This window comes from Coregonus clupeaformis, chromosome 17 (genome assembly GCF_020615455.1).
Source record: "Coregonus clupeaformis isolate EN_2021a chromosome 17, ASM2061545v1, whole genome shotgun sequence".
Classification (NCBI taxonomy): domain Eukaryota; kingdom Metazoa; phylum Chordata; class Actinopteri; order Salmoniformes; family Salmonidae; genus Coregonus; species Coregonus clupeaformis.
In genome coordinates this window covers 51516437-51534973 of record NC_059208.1, presented here as the reverse complement: position 1 = coordinate 51534973, position 18537 = coordinate 51516437, and the positions used below count along the sequence as shown (strand labels likewise).

Here is an 18537-nt window from a genome sequence, read left to right as displayed (position 1 = left end):
GAGTGGCTTCGTAAGAAGCATTTCAAGGTCCTGGAGTGGCCTAGCCAGTCTCCAGCTCTCAATCTTTGGAGGGAGTTGAAAGTCCGTGTTGCCCAGCGACAGCCCCAAAACATCACTGCTCTAGAGGAGATCTTCATGGAGGAATGGGCCAAAATACCAGCAACAGTGTGTGAAAACCTTGTGAAGACTTACAGAAAACGTTTGACCTGTGTCATTGCCAACAAAGGGTATATAACAAAGTATTGAGAAACTTTTGTTATTGACCAAATACTTATTTTCCACCATAATTTGCAAATAAATCCTACAATGTGATTTTCTGGATTTTTTTTTCTCATTTTGTCTGTCATAGTTGACGTGTACCTATGATGAAAATTACAGGCCTCTCTCATCTTTTTAAGTGGGAGAACTAAGTGGCTGACTAAATACTTTTTCCCCCCACTGTATACTGCAACGTCATTTACAGTGGACAATTTCTTTGTCAGCTTTGACAGTATCATTCCTGTATCTCTCTCCCTCACTGATTTCATGTTTTCCTATGATGTTCACCGCTGACAGATAACTGCAAGAAGCTTGGTCTGGTGTTTGACAGTGTTGTTGGCATTGTGGAAATCATCAACTCAAAGGACATTCAGTTGCAGGTCAGCTCAAATTTCATACATGTTCAAGCAAATAACACACAGTTTGCTCTCTTTCCTCTCTGCACCTGAAGTTCAGCTTCAATGTACCTGCAATAAACCTATCATAGATGTATAGTACTGACACGCTTCAATAAACCTATCAAATCAAATTTTATTTGTCACATGCGCCGAATACAGGTGTAGACCTTACAGTAAAATGCTTACTTACAAGCCCTTAACCAACAATGCAGTTTTAAGAAAAATAAGTGTTAAGTAAAAAATAGATAACTAAAAAATAAAAATAACAAATAATTAAAGAGCAGCAGTAAAATAACAGTAGCGAGGCTATATACAGGGGGTACCGGTACAGAGTCAATGTGCGGGGGCACAGGTTAGTCGAGGTAATTGAGTAGTACAGTTGAAGTCGGAAGTTTACATACACTTAGGTTGGAGTCATTAAAACTAGTTTTTCAACCACTCCACAAATTTCTTGTTAACAAACTATAGTTTTGGCAAGTCGGTTAGGACATCTACTTTGTGCATGACACAAGTAATTTTTCCAACAATTGTTTACAAACAGATTATTTCACTTATAATTCACTGTATGACAATTCCAGTGGGTCAGAAGTTTACATACACTAAGTTGACTGTGCCTTTAAACAGCTTGGAAAATTCCAGAAAATGATGTCATGGCTTTAGAAGCTTCTGATAGAGCTGGTGTAACTGAGTCAGGTTTGTAGGCCTCCTTGCTCGCACACACTTTTTCAGTTCTGCCCACAAATGTTCTATAGGATTGAGGTCAGGGCTTTGTGATGGCCACTCCAATACCCTGACTTTGTTGTCCTTAAGCCATTTTGCCACAATTTTGGAAGTATGCTTGGGGTCATTGTCCATTTGGAAGACCCATTTGCGACCAAGCTTTAACTTCCTGACTGATGTCTTGAGATGTTGCTTCAATATATACACATCATTTTCCTTCCTCATGATGCCATCTATTTTGTGAAGTGCACCAGTCCCTCCTGCAGCAAAGCACCCCCACAGCATGATGCTGCCACCCCCGTGCTTCATGGTTGGGATGGTGTTCTTCGGCTTGCAAGCGGCCCCCTTTTTCCTCCAATCATAACGATGGTCATTATGGCCAAACAGTTCTATTTTTGTTTCATCAGACCAGAGGACATTTCTCCAAAGGGTATGATCTTTGTCCCCATGTGCAGTTGCAAACCGTAGTCTGGCTTTTTTATGGTGTTTTGGAGCAGTGGCTTCTTCCTTGCTGAACGGCCTTTCAGGTTATGTCGATATAGGACTTGTTTTACTGTGGATATAGATAATTTTGTACCCGTTTCCTCCAGCATCTTCCAAAGGTCCTTTGCTGTTGTTCTGGGATTGATTTGCACCTTTCGCACCAAAGTACGTTCATCTCTAGGAGACAGAACGCGTCTTCTTCCTGAGCGGTATTGTCATGGTCGTCTATGTCGTCCAAGTATGACCAAGGCGCAACGTGTCCAAGAAACATGACTTTATTAATCAAAGTAACCAAATACAAAACAAAAGACGACTCAAATGAAGTCCACGGTACAACAGACCGAAACGGAACAAAAACCCACAAAAACAAGGTGAAAACACACAGTTTAAATATGGCTCCCAATCAGAGATAACGAGCCGACAGCTGACACTCGTTACCTCCGATTGGGAGTCATATGACTAATACAAACAAGGAAGACAACCACCTAGACACCCCAACCAAACAGCACACAACAAAACGAACATACCCTAAACCCAACCTAACCCACACAACACCCAACAATACAAACACACCCTGGTTCAATAACAACGTCCCGGAACCAGAGCGTGACAGTACCCCCCCCTAAAGGTGCGAACCCCGGGCGCACCAACATAAGGACTAGGGGAGGGTCTGGGTGGGCGTCTGTCCACGGTGGCGGCTCTGGCCCCGGTCGTGATCCCCACCCCACCACAGTCACAACCTGCTTCAGTAGCCTCCTCCCTAATGACCACCCTCCAACTAACCCCACCTGGACTAAGGGGCAACACCGGACTAAGGGGCAGCACCGGACTAAGGGGCAGCACCGGGATAAGGGGCAGCACCGGGATAAGGGGCAGCACCGGGCTAAGGGACAGCACCGGACTAAGGGGCAGCACCGGGCTAAGGGACAGTACCTGACTAAGGGGCAGCACCGGACTGAGGGGCAGCTCCGGACTGAATGGCGGATCCTGGCTGGCTGGCTCTGGCGGATCCTGGCTGGCTGGCGGATCCGGGCTGGACGGCTCTGGCGGATCCTGGCTGGACGGCTCATGGCTGGCTGACGGATCTGGCTGCTCATGGCTGGCTGACGGATCTGGCTGCTCGTGGCTGGCTGACGGATCTGGCTGCTCATGGCTGGCTGACGGATCTGGCTGCTCATGGCTGGCGGAAGGCTCTGGCTGATCCTGTCTGGCGGACGGCTCTGGCTGATCCTGTCTGGCGGAAGGCTCTGGCTGATCCTGTCTGGCGGAAGGCTCTGGCTGATCCTGTCTGGCGGAAGGCTCTGGCTGATCCTGTCTGGCGGAAGGCTCTGGCTGATCCTGTCTGGCGGAAGGCTCTGGCTGCTCCTGTCTGGCGGAAGGCTCTGGCTGCTCCTGTCTGGCGAAAGGCTCTAGCGGCTCCTGTCTGGCGGAAGGCTCTAGCGGCTCCGGTCTGGCGGACGGCTCTGAAGGCTCATGGCAGACGGGCGGCTTTGCAGGCTCAGTACAGACGGGCGGCTTATGCAACGCTTGGCAGACGGGTAGTTCAGGCACCATAGGGCAGACGGGCAGTTCAAGCGCCGTTGGGCAGACGGGCAGTTCAGGCGCCGTTGGGCAGACGGGCAGTTCAGGCGCCGTTGGGCAGACGGGCAGTTCAGGCGCCGTTGGGCAGACGGCAGACTCTGGCCGGCTGAGACGCACTGTAGGCCTGATGCGTGGTGTCGGAACTGGAGGTACCGGGCTGATGACACGCATCTCAGGGCTAGTGCGGGAAGCAGCAACAGGGCATGCTTGGCCCTGGGGACGCACCGTAGGCCTGATGCGTGGTGCCGGAACTGGAGGTACCGGGCTGAGGACACGCATCTCAGGGCTAGTGCGGGGAGCAGGAACAGGGCATACTGGACCCTGGGGACGCACCGTAGGCCTGATGCGTGGTGCCGGAACTGGAGGTACCGGGCTGAGGACACGCATCTCAGGGCTAGTGCGGGAAGCAGGAACAGGACGCACAGGACTCGGGGAACACACAGGAGGCTTAGTGCGTGGTGTAGGCACTGGTGGTACTGGACTGGAGACAGGAGGTGGCGCCGGAAATACCGGACCGTGCAGGCGTACTGGCTCCCTTGAGCACTGAGCCTGACCAACCTTACCTGGTTGTATGCTCCCCGTCGCCTGACCAGTACAGGGAGGTGGAATAACCCGCACCGGGCTATGTAGGCGAACCGGGGACACCATGCGTAAGGCTGGTGCCATGTAAGCCGGCCCGAGGAGACGCACTGGTGACCGGATGCGTGGGGCCGGCTTCATGACCTCCGGCTCAACGCTCAAACTAGCCCGGCCGATACGTGGAGCTGGAATGTACCGAACCGGGCTATGCACGCGTACAGGAGACACCATGCGCTCTACTGCGTAACACGGTGTCTGCCCGTACTCTCGCTCTCCACGGTAAGTACAGGGAGTAGGCGCAGGTCTCCTACCTGACTTCGCCACACTCCCTTTAGCCCCCCAAGAAATTTTTGGGTAGTACTCTCGGGCTTCCAGCCTTGCCTCCGTGCTGCCTCCTCATATCGCCGCCTCTCGGCTTTAGCTGCCTCCCGCTCTTCACGAGGACGGCGATATTCTCCCGGTTGATCCCAAGGCCCCTCACCATCCAGAATCTCCTCCCATGTCCATGAATCCTTTATGGGAGTCCATAAATCCTGTGTAGGTAGGTCCTGTTGCCGCTTGACACGCTGCTTGGTCTTTTTGTGGTGGGTTTTTCTGTCATGGTCGTCTATGTCGTCCAAGTATGACCAAGGCGCAACGTGTCCAAGAAACATGACTTTATTAATCAAAGTAACCAAATACAAAACAAAAGACGACTCAAATGAAGTCCACGGTACAACAGACCGAAACGGAACAAAAACCCACAAAAACAAGGTGAAAACACACAGTTTAAATATGGCTCCCAATCAGAGATAACGAGCCGACAGCTGACACTCGTTACCTCCGATTGGGAGTCATATGACTAATACAAACAAGGAAGACAACCACCTAGACACCCCAACCAAACAGCACACAACAAAACGAACATACCCTAAACCCAACCTAACCCACACAACACCCAACAATACAAACACACCCTGGTTCAATAACAACGTCCCGGAACCAGAGCGTGACAGGTATGACGGCTGCGTGGTCCCATGGTGTTTATACTTGCGTACTATTGTTTGTACAGATGAACGTGGTACCTTCAGGCGTTTGGAAATTGCTCCCAAGGATGAACCAGACTTGTGGAAGTCTACCATTTTTTTTCCTGAGGTCTTGGCTGATTTCTTTTCATTTTCCCATGATGTCAAGCAAAGAGGCACTGAGTTTGAAGGTAGGCCTTGAAATACATCCACAGGGACACCTCCAATTGACTCAGATGATGTCAATTAGCCTATCAGAAGCTTCTAAAGCCATGACATCATTTTCTGGAATTTTCCAAGCTGTTTAAAGGCACAGTCAACTTAGTGTATGTAAACTTCTGACCCACTGGAATTGTGATACAGTGAATTCTAAGTGAAATAATCTGTCTGTAAACAATTGTTGGAAAAATTACTTGTGTCATGCACAAAGTAGATGTCCTAACCGACTTGCCAAAACTATAGTTTGTTAGCCCCGTGTAGCTCAGTTGGTAGAGCATGGTGCTTGCAACGCCAGGGTTGTGGGTTCGATTTCCACGGGGGGCCAGTATGAAAAAAAAAATGTATGCACTCACTAACTGTAAGTCGCTCTGGATAAGAGAGTCTGCTAAATGACAAAAAATTTCAAAAACTAATAAATAAAAATGTTAACAAGAAATTTGTGGAGTGGTTGAAAAATGAGTATTAATGACTCCAACCTAAGTGTATGTAAACATCCGACTTCAACTGTAGGTATATGTATAGTACTGACACATTTCAATAAACCTATCATAGATGTATAGTACTGGCACGCTTCAATAAACCTATCATAGATGTATAGTACTGGCACGCTTCAATAAACCTATCATAGATGTATAGTACTGGCACGCTTCAATAAACCTATCATAGATGTATAGTACTGACACATTTCAATAAACCTATCATAGATGTATAGTACTGGCACGCTTCAATAAACCTATCATAGATGTATAGTACTGGCACGCTTCAATAAACCTATCATAGATGTATAGTACTGACACGTTTATTTGTATATGTTATGTTGGGCCATGAGTTAGGTGCCTCTGAGTTAGGGCCATGAGTTTTTTCCTGGTCAGGTTACGTGGTCAGGAAAAATTACTGTCCCTAGACTAGTTATAAGATGGAAGTATCTGTGCTGATGCTCTGCCCCACTTTTGTCCAGGTGATGGGTAGAGTTCCCACCATCTCCATCAACAAGACAGAGGGCTGCCAAGTCTACCTGAATAAGGACGCTCTGGACTGTGAGATCGTCAGCGCCAAGAGCTCCGAGATGAACATCCTGGTACCGCAGGACGACGACTATGTGAGTGTGTGTTAGTGTGTGTTGAGTACTTGCATTTCCAACGGGTGCGTGTGTGTGTGTGAGAGAGAGAGATAGTGTAAGTATGAGACTGAGTGAGAGTGTGTCTGAGTGTTGTTTTATTTTTAACATCGTCTGTTTAACAGAGGGAGTTCCCAGTTCCTGAGCAGTTCAAGACCGTTTGGGACGGGTCCAAACTGGTGACAGAACCCACAGAGATTGCTGGCTGATCGCTGATACTTCATCCTCATTATCATTATCACCCCCATTTATTCCTCTTCATCTCCTCTATTTTCCCTCTCCGGCAAAGATTTCACAAACCCTTATAGGCTGGCTTTCACAAGTTATAAAAGGGATCCTGTACCACACAAACCAGACAGTGTGACTGACTGGCTAGTAGAGCTGTAGATCAGTTGATTGTACACCTGATTGTATGCATTAAGATTACATGCACTTTGAAATGGTAGATTGTCATTTAACTGTTTGTTCAGTTATTTGTCGCAGAGCACTCCTTCACAAAACGAATGTACTATCCACAGAATTATGGTAAGCCTACTATTTAAACAAGCAGTATTTTTGTCAGGTTTCTTCGTGTAGAACTTCTGTGTTTGGCAAATAAAGTTGCATTAAAATTAGGAATAATGAGGAAGTGTTGCCTTTATGTTAATCTGTTAAATCTGTTTATGCAAAATAAGGTAACGTCTCTCAAACTCAAACAAGTATCTGGTATCTTAACTTACTTGTGTGTGCCATAACGAAAAAAGCATTTATGCAAGTAGGCTATGTGTACAGATGGGTACAATATAATTACTTCTTTAAAAGTTAACTGAAAAAACTACCCTGATAAGGCAAACCTTGTATTAGGATATATTATGGATTTGTCTTTTGATTGGAGAGAACTTTCAGATTTCGTCCTACTTGGCATTGTAATGTTGTTTTATGCTTTGTTGTGGTGACTTTATTTGAGAGGCAGAAAGTATTGAAGAATGAGGTCGAGTTGACTTTTGATTTGTATGATATGTAGGATGAAGAGAATGTTCCACAGATGAAATTGAACGGCCAGTTTGAAACTATATGGTCAGTTGAGAGGGAGTTGTAGAGTATGTTCCACAAGATGTTGAAGCCTTAGCATGCAATGTTTTGGTTTGCTTTAATACTCTACTATACTAAACTATTCACATCTAGCTGTTCAGTTAACAGTTGTGTCATGTTTATATTGCATGGTAGTGTTCTCCCAGCTAGCACATCTGGTTCCTTGGAAGTTGTGGGAACGTACATTTTGGTTTCACATTATTTCTGGGAACGAAGCCATACGTTTCCTGACCGGTAAAAATGAAAGTTTTTTAAAACTTTCTATGAACGGAAGTAAAAATTTTGCCTGTTCTGGGAACTTACATTTTTAGGTTGCAGGGAGGTTCTGATAACATTTTACTATGGTTCCCTGAAAGTTTTCCTGGAAGGTTTTATTAATGTTCTGAGAACGGAAATTATAGGTTATTTGAAGGTAATTAAAAAACGTTGAGAACATGTTTCAATAAGACTTCTAATAACACTGCTAGCTTAGTTTAACTGTTTTGAACTCCAAGCACATATAGGACACATGAACATGTATTTGCTTAGGCATTAATCATACATTTTACATTTTAGTCATTTAGCAGACGCTCTTATCCAGAGCGACTTACAGTTAGTGAGTGCATACATTTTCATACTGGCCCGTGGGAAACAAACCCACAACCCTGGCGTTGCAAGCGCCATGCTCTACCAACTGAGCTACAGGGGACTACAGGGGACATACAAACAATTAAATGTTTCATTGTGGCACGGCGTCAGTGAAATTCAAACCTATGATCTTCTCTTCTCTGTCCATGGAATTATTCCACTACGCCACCAGGATGGGGTTGAAAGTACTAACATTCCCACCTAAGAAACAAATAGCTCTCAGAACGTTGTGTGTTAGCTGGGTATCCTGCACCATTCCCAGAATGTTGTGGGAAGGTTGTATGCAATATAACCAAATGTCAACCACACTCTTGCCAAGCTTTAAGAAACAAATGGTTCTCAGAACGTTATGTGCTAGCTGGGGTAGCACTGAGTTAGGATGGAGTGGTGTTTTTTGCACACTACATTATTTGTTTTATACTAGCCTATATTGCATTGAGAGCAGACTAGAAGTCAGTATTACTCAAGCAAACTTTATTGACAAAGTGAAATGGAAGTAAAAAAAAGTGAAGGATAACAATAGCGAGAGCTTAATTGCATTTGATAACTAGTTTAACAAATAACTTGCATATCTCTTATTCATTTGCCTAACCCAAATATATGGTTGTAGCATCACCACCAGTAGATTGCTCTAATGTTACCAGCACTGCATTTATAAGCCTTAATATGCTTCGATACAAATCAACATAGAGAAATGTTTTTCATCATGTTCAATGTGTACTGAACTACTGTCAATATACATACCTGTTAGTCTGAATACACCACTGTAACCTCGAAAATTAAGCATCTTCATTTCTTTAATGCATTTTGTATTGGGACACAAATGCATCGTAAGTAGCATCAGCATTTAGATGGGGAAATACACTGTTAGTGCTTTTCACATGTTCTTATTCATACCCAGCAGTGAATTTAGTGTATATAAATGTCTATCGTTTTTCAAAATAAAATCAAAACTTTAGTACTTATGTGATGTCTTCTTCTTATTATTATGTCTTCACATTTATTTGACCTTGAGAATCTCGTGTAAATTTTTATTCAGTGCCATAAAGGTGGAAAATAGCAATAATGTTCAGAAACTGGAAACCTCAAGCATTTTCAATCCAGGTACTGTAAGTGTTAAAGTAAAGATCATGATAAGTGGTTTTCAAACAACACAAGTGATTACATTCCAGTCATTAGAAACCTTAACCTACATTACAGTTTACAACACACACACAAATCTAAAATTTTCATAATTTCATTCATTCGTTTGCACCATTATACATTCAAACACATGAATATACATTGTCAGTGTTTGATAACCATGTTTCCCTGAGAGTCTTGGGTGAAGAGCATCTCCTCATCTCCTTCCTCTTCCTGCAGGGTTTTATCAGCAGCAAATATACTGTCTCTACCACTAGCTAATACATTAGTCTGGTCCTTTAGTGGGCTTCTTGATACCAGAGCACGGTGTGCAATCACCCTGAAGCCCTCAGAGTCCTGCGTGAACAGCATGGCAAGAGTGTCTCCCTCACACTCTCTCAATGGATGTTCTAGAACACGTTTCATGGACTGTTCTAGAACATGTTTCTGTGGTGATGGAAGATGTGGTTCCGTCCATCTGTGAGTGGGAACAGGGCTGAGAGAAGGAGACATCTTGTTTGGGGATGGTGAAGACATTGATCGTGATAAGTCGTTCTCTTTCCCTTCTACCTGCTGTGATATCAAATGAGACGGGACAGCCCTTTTCTGGGTGGAGGTTCTATCCTGCACACCCAGCCAAGCACTGAATCCACCCTCACTCTGCAGGCTCTCCGGGAAAGCAGTGCCTGAGTCACTGGCCTGCCTTACTCCAACAAGGAGTTCCTGGTGTGTCAGAACACACTGCCCCTCAGAATATGGCTCAGTTAGATCTTGACTAAACTGTGGGCTGCTACAGGCACTCCATGGGTCCTGACTGCACTCCTCCCCATGAGTATCAGTCTCTACTGGGGGAGAGGAATTCCCAGAGAGCCTTCTCTTTTTGTCTGGTTCCTCCATCTCCTCAGACTGATGGTCCATGTTAAGATGGGGCATATGGGCCTCCCAATATGCTCTTTCCCTGAAGCTTTGCCTGTCCCACTCACAGCCTGCTACATTCTCTCCCTCCGGGCTCATCTGTAGGGTGGTGGGTTGAGCTCCTGTACTCTGTGCCCCTGACTCTAAACCCACTGCACGTTTCCGTTTAGTTCCACTCCCAATGTTAACACGTCTGAGTGAAGTCGAGGCACATCTGGTGGAGGTGGAAGGTGTCCTTGGCTCTGGAGACACAGGTGCATTTTGGGCCACTGTAAGAGAGTGTGACATGGGGAGCCTTTTGGCATATTACACTGTAACAATACATTAATTACTGTAAATAACAATTGATGACATGACCCCATTTGTTGAAGTACAGCCTAATACCGAAGCAGCACTTCCTCTGCACCTGAGCTTACCTTTGCGCTGTGGGGTAAAGAATGAGGATATAGAGCTCTGTTTGGTGACAGGAATCTGGATTTTGGTCTGTGTAAAATTCAGCGCCACTGCTAAGCTGTAACCTCCAGACCGGGCCAGAGGATTCAGTTGTTTTGAGATGGGTCGCAATGGCTTTCTCTGGAATGTGAAATGAACGGTTTTTTAAATGACAATTGAGGAATGTATTCAGTCATTGTCTCCACAAGTTCAGAGCAAGGAAAACATATAGTATATTATGATAAAGAATCATAGTAGTGGACTATCTTGTTTCCATGACATAACATAAACGTTGAGCGCTTTGGCTGGGTCAGAACCAATGAGTCAGAAGTTTTCAAAAGCACAGTAACGTTACCTGTTTTGTCTTTTCTTTGAGGTCTACAGTGTCCAGCCAAACCCCACACTCCTCTTGTGTTGAAGCCTGAGATGGCGCTATGGAGGTCTTCATGGTAAGGTAGGACAGACTCGTGAATGATACGTTTGGAAATCAGCCTCCTTCGATTTGCATTGAAATCCCCGGTTGCTTTGGATGACAAAATAATGACTGTCATGAAACAAGCTGAGCTTTAACCACGCAATTTGTCAAAACATAAACCGGCTTTAGTTAGTATATCAGAGAGATTTTGTAGCGGTACTAGCGGAGAGATTTTTTCATAATTGAGCTAAAATACATGCTATCTAATTTGCTTTTCAGTCTTACCTTGTAGCCAAGCTTTGTCATGTATTTTTTGAGTCTCGCGCGCCAGAAAACAATTGGGCTGCCACTTGCCAGATATTGCATATGACACTCCACTCACTTTATAAAAAAATGTCAGTAGAAAATATAATTTAAATATACATTTCCTCATTTGGTAACACATTTCTAAATGGTATTTTTTTGTATTTTAACACTTATTTAGAATTGACTTATTTTAAGTGAGGCACAGAAGGGCACCTTATATTTTGCAACGTCTGTGGGTCCTTTGGTTCCGCGAGGGGTGTGTTTACACTGAAGTCACTTCAGTTTGCTAAGGGGGGTGAGTAAAATATTTCCAGAAAATGTTGATTTATTTTTGAAGTATTGGTCGAATAACATGTGTATACTATTTCAATCGCCGTAATAGCAGTGTATTGTAAACTGGCCTAACTTATCCAGCCAATATATTGTGCCAAATGAGTGATTGTTTTGGTTAAATAAATCACAAAGGAAATGCTAGCTAGCTAGCTAGCTTATTTTTCATCAAATATCTACAGTAGCTAATGTCATCGCCTTTGAATGTTGTTGTTGACGACATCTATTTATCTTTATCATTGCCCTTACCCAATCTATGTAATTAGCTAAACGAGTGATGAATTCATCAAAGTGTAGCTAGCTAGATAAGCTACATTGCGTGCTTGCTAGCCAATTGAGGACTTCCTGCTTGTCTTCTCACTAGTGTCAGCTAGCTAGTTAGCTAACGTGATAGATCTGTACAGCAACAGTTTACAGTCAATTAATTAACTTTGATTTTATAGCTAAAGTATTTGAAATACATCTGTAACATGTATTACTTTTAATAGATCAAGTTGTGAAACGGCAGCAGTCACCATGTTTCACGGAATACCTGTCGCAGGAGGTAAGTTTTACCTGAGACAGACACAAATTACATTTTAGTCATTTAGCAGACGCTCTTATCCAGAGCGACTTAAAGGAGCAATTAGGGTTAAAATAATAATGTGCAAATATTGTACAATCCAGGTGTGCAAAGCTCTTAGAGACTTACCCAGAAAGACTCACAGCTGTAAACACTGCCAATGGTGATTCTAACATGTATTGGGGGTTGAATATTTAAGTAATCAAGATATGTTTTATTTTTCATACATTTTTTACAAATGTTAGAATTGTTTAACTTTGACAGAGTATTTTGTGTAGATCTTTGACAAAAAAATACAATTAAATCTATTTTAATCCCACCTTGTAACACAACAAAATGTGGAAAAAGTGAAGGGGGTGTGAATACTTTCTGAAGGCACTGTACATATTCAAACAAGATTTTTCACCTAGTCGGCTCGGGGATTAGAACCAGCGACCTTTCGGTTAATGGCACTACGCTCTTAACCACTAAGCTACCTGCCGCCCAAATGTACTCAAGTTTCAAGTTTTAATGTCACGTGCCCAAGTACAGTGAAATGTCTTTCTTGCTAGCTCCAACCCAACAATGCAGTAATCAATATCAATGTAGCATTAAAAATAACACAAGGTAGAACAAAAACAGACGAGAAATAGAAATAAGAAGAACATGAGAAAGAAAGAAGACAACAGGCTTTTTAGGAGACATCTTATAGACATGATCATCAAAGAGATGTGGTCTTCTTATAAAGCATTTCTGTTATGCCTTTATACTTATCTTCATTATAGCTCCTGCCAATAAACCTGAATTGTATGAGGTAAGTGGGGTTTTGTAGGGTTTGCATAATTGAAAGGCATATTTATGGCATATTTGGTGGAGCTCTGGCTTTGAGTTTCCTGCAGTGTTACCTGCTTTTAAAAATCCAAAATAAGAAATAATGCAGTTTTGTTTTTTAGGAAATAAAATTGTACAAGAATGCCAGAGAAAGAGAGAAGTAAGTGAACATTGACCGTAAGTTCATAATAAACGCTATTCACAATCCATGTAGGTAAGATGTTAACATTGAGCGTTGTGCTTGTATTTATCAAGGTTTGACAACATGGCAGAGCTGTTTGCTGTGGTGAAGACACTTCAGGCCCTGGAGAAAGCTTACATCAAAGACTGTGTGACTCCTAATGAGTGAGTTTACATACTCTCATTGGTTGTGTGTGTGCGTGTTTCCCAACCCTGGTCCTCGAGTATCCCCACATTTTTATTGTAACCCTGGACAAGCACACCTGATTCAACTTGTCAACTAACTAAGAGTTGAATGAGGTGTGTTTGTCCAGGGCTACAAGAGAAATGTGTACTGTTGGGGGTATTCAACGATTAGGGTTGGGAAACACTGTCATAGACTGTAAAATAAAGGTGTGTGTGTACTAAAAATCTTGTTTGAATATGTACAGTGCCTTCAGAAAGTATTCACACCCCTTGACTTTTTCCACATTTTGTTGGATTAAAATAGATTTAATTGTAATTTTTTGTCAAATATCTACACAAAATACTCTGTCAAAGTGAAACAATTCTAACATTTGTAAAACATTTATGAAAAAGAAAACACTAATCTTGATTACTTAAATATTCAACCCCCAATACATGTTAGAATCACCATTGGCAGTGTTTACAGCTGTGAGTCTTTCTGGGTAAGTCTCTAAGAGCTTTGCACACCGGGATTGTACAATATTTGCACATTATTATTTTAAAAAATCTTCAAGCTCTGTCAAGTTGGTTGTTGATCATTGCTAGACACCTATTTTCATGTCTTGCCATAGATTTTCAAGCCAATTTAAGTCAAAACTGTAACTAGGCCACTCAGAAACATTCACTGTTGTCTTGGTAAGCAACTCCAGTGTATATTTGGCCTTGTGTTTTAGGTTATTGTCCTGCTGAAAGGTAAATTTGTCACCCAGTGTCTGTTGGAAAGCAGACTGATCCAGGTTTTCCTCTAGGATTTTGCCTGTAATTAGGTGTATTACGTTTCTTTTTATCCTAAAAAATCTCCCTAGTCCTTGCCGATGACAAGCATACCCATAACATGATGCAGCCACCACCATGCTTGAAAATATGAAAAGTGGTACTCAATGTTGTGTTGGATTTTCCCCAAACGTAACACTTTCTATTCAGGACATAAAGTTGATTTCTTTACCACATTTTTTGCAGTTTTACTTTACTGCCGTATTGCAAACAGAATGCATGTTTTGGAATATTTGTATTCTGTACAGGCTTCCTTCTTTTCACTCTGTCAATTAGGTTAGTGTTGTGGAGTAACTAGAATGTTGTTGATCCATCCTCAGTTATCTCCTATCACAGCCATTAAACTCTGTAAATGTTTTAAAGTCACCATTGGCCTCATGGTGAAATCCCTGAGCGGTTTCCTTCTTCTCCGGCAAGTGAGTTAGGAAGGATGCCTGTATCTTTGTAGTGACTGGGTGTATTCATACACCGTCCAAAGTATAATTAATAACTTCACCATGCTCAAAGGGATATTCAATGTCTGCTTTTTTCCTTTTTTTTACCCATCTCCCTTTGCGAGGAATTGGACAACCTTCCTGGTCTTTGTGGTTGAATCCAAGTTTGAAATGCACTGCTAAACTGAGGGACCTTACAGATAATTGTATGTGTGGGGTACAGACATGAGGTAGTCATTCAAAAATCATGTTAAACACTATTGCACACAGTGAGTCCCATGCAAATTATTATGTGACTTGTTAAGCACATTTATACTCCTGAACTTATTTGGGCTTGCCATAACAAAGGGATTGAATACTTATTAACTCAACATTTCAGCTTTCATTTTTAATAAATTTGTAAAAATGTCTAAACATAATTCCACTGACATTATTGGCTATTATGTGTAGGCCAGTGACACAAATTATATTTTAAATTCAGCTGTTACACAGCAAAATGTGGAAAAAGTCAAGGGGTGTGAATACTTTCTGAAAGCACTGTATGAGGTTGCTTCAACATTAGAGAATGAGATTGATTACTGTGTGTTTCCGTCAGGTACACGGCTGCTTGCTCCAGGCTGCTGGTGCAGTACAAGGCTGCTTTCAAACAGGTCCAGGGATCTGACGTGGGTTCTATCGATGACTTCTGCAGGAAGTACAGAGTGAGTTTATATCAGTCACACTGCTTTGAGTGGAGTGCAGCTTTTGCAGATAGATGTAATCCACTCATTGTAACGTATAGTGTCTGATCCCAGATGTGTACGTGCTTTAGCCATCGGCTGGCTGCTGAACTCTAGAACAATATGTGAATGAGTACATTGGTTTGAATGTCATATTGTTCTCCTCTCCCTTCTCTTGTATATCAGCTTGACTGCCCGCTAGCTATGGAGAGAATCAAGGAGGATCGTCCAATCACCATCAAGGATGACAAGGGCAACCTGAATCGCTGCATTGCCGATATCGTATCGGTAGGTCTCTTCGCCATGCCCATGACATTAAACACTGACTGAGTGATTTCAAACGCTGGGTTCACTGAGTTTTTTGCCAACATTGAAGCATTTGCGGTCCAATATCGATTTAATAATAAAGTGCGTTCTGTTCCGGCACTAAGTAATTCTCTTAATTTTACACATGTTCTGGCTCATCCCAGAACACTGTGTGTTGGTGCACCCTTAAGTGCCACAGCAAATTACCAAGATCTAACAGGGCCACTGAACAGAGAGGAACTACTTGATAGGCTGGCAGCATAGGAGAGATATAACACTCAAACTCTTTCATAAGATCAGACTGGTAGGAAAGGGAAAGGAAAGGGGGATACCTAGTCAGTTGTACAACTGAATGCATTCAACTGAAATGTGTCTTCCACATTTAACCCAACCCCTCTGAATCAGATAGGTGCGGGGGACTGCCTTTATCGACATCCACGTCATCGGCGCCCGGGGAACAGTGGGTTAACTGCCTTGCTCAGGGGCAGAACAACCTATTTTTAGCTTGTCAGACCACACATTTGAAAGTGTGTGATTGTTCTGCAGTAAATTTCAGGTTGCTGACAGACAGTGAAATAGCCAGTTACGCTTACACATTATTGTCCTTCATCTCTGTTTCTCCTCTCTTAACCCCAGCTCTTTATCACGGTGATGGACAAGCTACGTCTGGAGATCCGGGCCATGGATGAGGTAAATAGATCAGACTGAGACAAGTGACAATGAATATCAACATATCACCTCTAAAGTAATTAGGGCTTGGAAAGCATTTTTTAGCAAAATATATAATGTGATTGGTCAAAAAATGAATAATTGGGCAAAAGATCAGAATTGGGCTGCCTGTGTAAACGCTGCCATATAACCTGTCAGGTAAAGTGGTTAGGAACAATACCTGACCCTATGTTTAATTGACTGATTGAGTGGTTTGAATTGATCAGATCCAACCAGACCTGAGAGAGCTGATGGAGACCATGAACAGAATGAGCAACATGCCCCCAGACAATGAGGCCAAGGACAAAGTCACCCTCTGGTAAAGATATACTTCACTTACACACATTTAGGGCTGGTTTCCCGGACACAGGTTAAGCCTAGTCTTGGACTAAGAAGCACTTTCAATGGAGAATCCTCATTGACCATGCTTTTTAATATATGACTAGGCTTAATCTGTGTCCGGGAAACCGGCCCGTATTGTCTAACAATGACAGAGTAGGCGTAACACTAAATTAGTATAGTAATTCAGAAGGTAAAGAGTTGTGTGTTCTCCTCTGTAGGTTGACCACTCTCAGCAGCATGTCAGCCTCTGATGAGCTGGACGACTCCCAGGTTCGCCAGATGCTGTTTGACCTGGAGTCCGCCTACAACGCCTTCAACCGCTTCTTACACTCCTCCTAATCTACCCACATCCAGGACTGTTCTCACCTTTCTTATATCATTGTACTATCCCTTCCTCTCCTCTCTCGCTACACGTCTCAGATGTCATCATTTGTGGTCTGTATTATTCCATTGAATAGTATCTTTCTTCCTCCATCTCTGGTACAGTACCTGTCTGTCTTATCCTTTGAACTCTGACCTAGACGCTTGGCAGCGTCCAGTGCTGTGGCCTTGCCCAGTGCGGTCCTCCTCCTGTTCAGTGAGATGCCTGGTTGAGTTGTAGTTCTCCAGCCTGAGTGACGGGACACTGTGTTAAGACTACTCATATTAAATCAAATTGTATTTGTCACATGCGCCGAATACAACCGGTGTAGACCTTACCGTGAAATGCTTACTTACAAGCCCATAACCAACAATGCAATTTTAAGAAAATAGAGTTAAGAAAATATTTACTAAATAAACTAAAGTTAAAAAAGTAACACTATAAAATAACAATAACGAGGCTATATACAGGGGGTACCGGTACCAAGTCAATGTGGTATCAGCCTGTGTTCTAGCATCTACATAGGACTGCGTTTACTTCTGGTGTTATACCAACACAAGGTCCGGTGTCAGTTTAGATGAAGACAAGATATTTGAAATACAACATGTAAAAAAGTGACCTGGGCTGTGTTTAAGAAGTTTGGTCGGCCAAAACTTTGATAAAAGGATGGAAATAACATTTTGAGATGAAAATGAACTGCACATTTATGTGAAATACAGTATGTTGCTGTTCCTCATCTGCACTCCGAGACACTCCAATAACTTGTGTACAGGTCTGCACTCCCCGAGACACTCCAATAACTTGTGTACAGGTCTGCACTCCGAGACACTCCAATAACTTGTGTACAGGTCTGCACTCCGAGACACTCCAATAACTTGTGTACAGGTCTGCACTCCGAGACACTCCAATAATTTGTGTACAGGTTATTCCTGGCAATGGATGTTCATTTAATTCAAGTTGTAACAGCTGATGGACAGATGGGCCTTAAAATAGTTATGAGTTATATGTAATGCACCCTTATTGATGATTATGTTGAAACACTCTGGTGAATGAAATGTGGTTGATATCTATGATTTTGTTTTTCTCAGTTGATTTGAGTACATTTTATATTATAGGACTATACTTCAGTTAACATGATTAAATCAGCTTTTCTTTAGATGTGAGGGTTTGGCCACATTAGGTGGGCAATGGAGACGTGGATTCATAGAATTCCCTCCTCCTTTTGGGATGCTGACTAAATGGTGTTTCATCCCTCAATTATAATTAGGGAGAGCATATTTATTAAGATTTATCATTGTAAATAATGCAGTTTTGAATAAAAAAAGCATGTAACACTTTTTAGAAATAATATTTAAAAACATCTACCTCCAACTTTGGTGTCTGCCTGTTGTCATGTTTAGAAATGTATGTCTGAATTCTAAGGTTAATCATTGCACGTTTCGCTTGGTACAGTATCTTGATGAAGCGCTTCGGTTCAGAAAATAAAGCATACTGCTCCTTTAAAAGCGGTTGGAACTGTTGTCACTAGTTACCACAGCC

At 42.7% G+C, this 18537-nt stretch overlaps 3 protein-coding genes across 5 annotated transcripts in view; 2 read left to right on the top strand and 1 right to left on the bottom strand.

Moving 5' to 3' along the window:
- LOC121560741 (adenylyl cyclase-associated protein 2) overlaps positions 1-7786 on the top strand; it is a 37829-nt gene extending 30043 nt beyond the window's left edge. For both annotated transcript variants that reach the window (XM_041873661.1, XM_041873663.1), the window contains 3 exons: positions 556-638; positions 6201-6341; positions 6485-7786. In XM_041873661.1, the coding sequence (XP_041729595.1) occupies positions 556-638; positions 6201-6341; positions 6485-6568 (308 nt within the window). In that variant the 3' untranslated portion in view covers positions 6569-7786. The remainder of the gene's footprint in view (positions 1-555; positions 639-6200; positions 6342-6484) is intronic.
- A 1288-nt stretch (positions 7787-9074) lies between these two features.
- Positions 9075-11305, bottom strand: LOC121560740 (aurora kinase A and ninein-interacting protein). Of its 2 annotated transcripts, none has more exons than XM_041873658.1 (4): positions 11227-11305; positions 10882-11049; positions 10511-10667; positions 9075-10363 (listed from the first exon to the last, which is right to left on the bottom strand). In XM_041873658.1, exons 2-4 carry the CDS (start codon positions 10972-10974, stop codon positions 9345-9347), a joined length of 1269 nt encoding a protein of 422 aa, XP_041729592.1. In that variant the 5' UTR covers positions 10975-11049; positions 11227-11305; the 3' UTR covers positions 9075-9344. The 2 variants fall into 2 exon arrangements, with proteins under 2 accessions (XP_041729592.1, XP_041729593.1); XM_041873659.1 differs by having other exon boundaries at positions 9075-10336.
- A 164-nt stretch (positions 11306-11469) lies between these two features.
- Positions 11470-17111, top strand: LOC121560742 (vacuolar protein sorting-associated protein 28 homolog). Its single transcript, XM_041873664.2, has 10 exons — positions 11470-11542; positions 12066-12121; positions 12904-12932; positions 13072-13109; positions 13205-13294; positions 15158-15263; positions 15468-15569; positions 16224-16277; positions 16523-16614; positions 16856-17111. The coding sequence occupies exons 2-10, from the start codon at positions 12094-12096 to the stop codon at positions 16974-16976; spliced, it is 660 nt and encodes a 219-aa protein (XP_041729598.1). The 5' UTR covers positions 11470-11542; positions 12066-12093; the 3' UTR covers positions 16977-17111.
- Positions 17112-18537: the final 1426 nt, after the last annotated feature.

What these genes read in the sequence shown, in the direction of transcription:
- LOC121560740 (XM_041873658.1), bottom strand. Translation starts at nt 10,974, where the DNA reads ATGAAGACCTCCATAGCGCCATCTCAGGCTTCAACACAAGAGGAGTGT. An exon ending in TCAAAGAAAAGACAAAACAG is followed by an intron (nt 10,668 to 10,881) that starts GTAACGTTACTG and finishes TTCACATTCCAG; the next exon opens with AGAAAGCCATTGCGACCCAT. An exon ending in CTTTACCCCACAGCGCAAAG is followed by an intron (nt 10,364 to 10,510) that starts GTAAGCTCAGGT and finishes ACTCTCTTACAG; the next exon opens with TGGCCCAAAATGCACCTGTG.
- LOC121560742 (XM_041873664.2), top strand. Translation starts at nt 12,094, where the DNA reads ATGTTTCACGGAATACCTGTCGCAGGAG. An exon ending in AATGCCAGAGAAAGAGAGAA is followed by an intron (nt 13,110 to 13,204) that starts GTAAGTGAACAT and finishes GTATTTATCAAG; the next exon opens with GTTTGACAACATGGCAGAGC. An exon ending in AGATCCGGGCCATGGATGAG is followed by an intron (nt 16,278 to 16,522) that starts GTAAATAGATCA and finishes TGAATTGATCAG; the next exon opens with ATCCAACCAGACCTGAGAGA.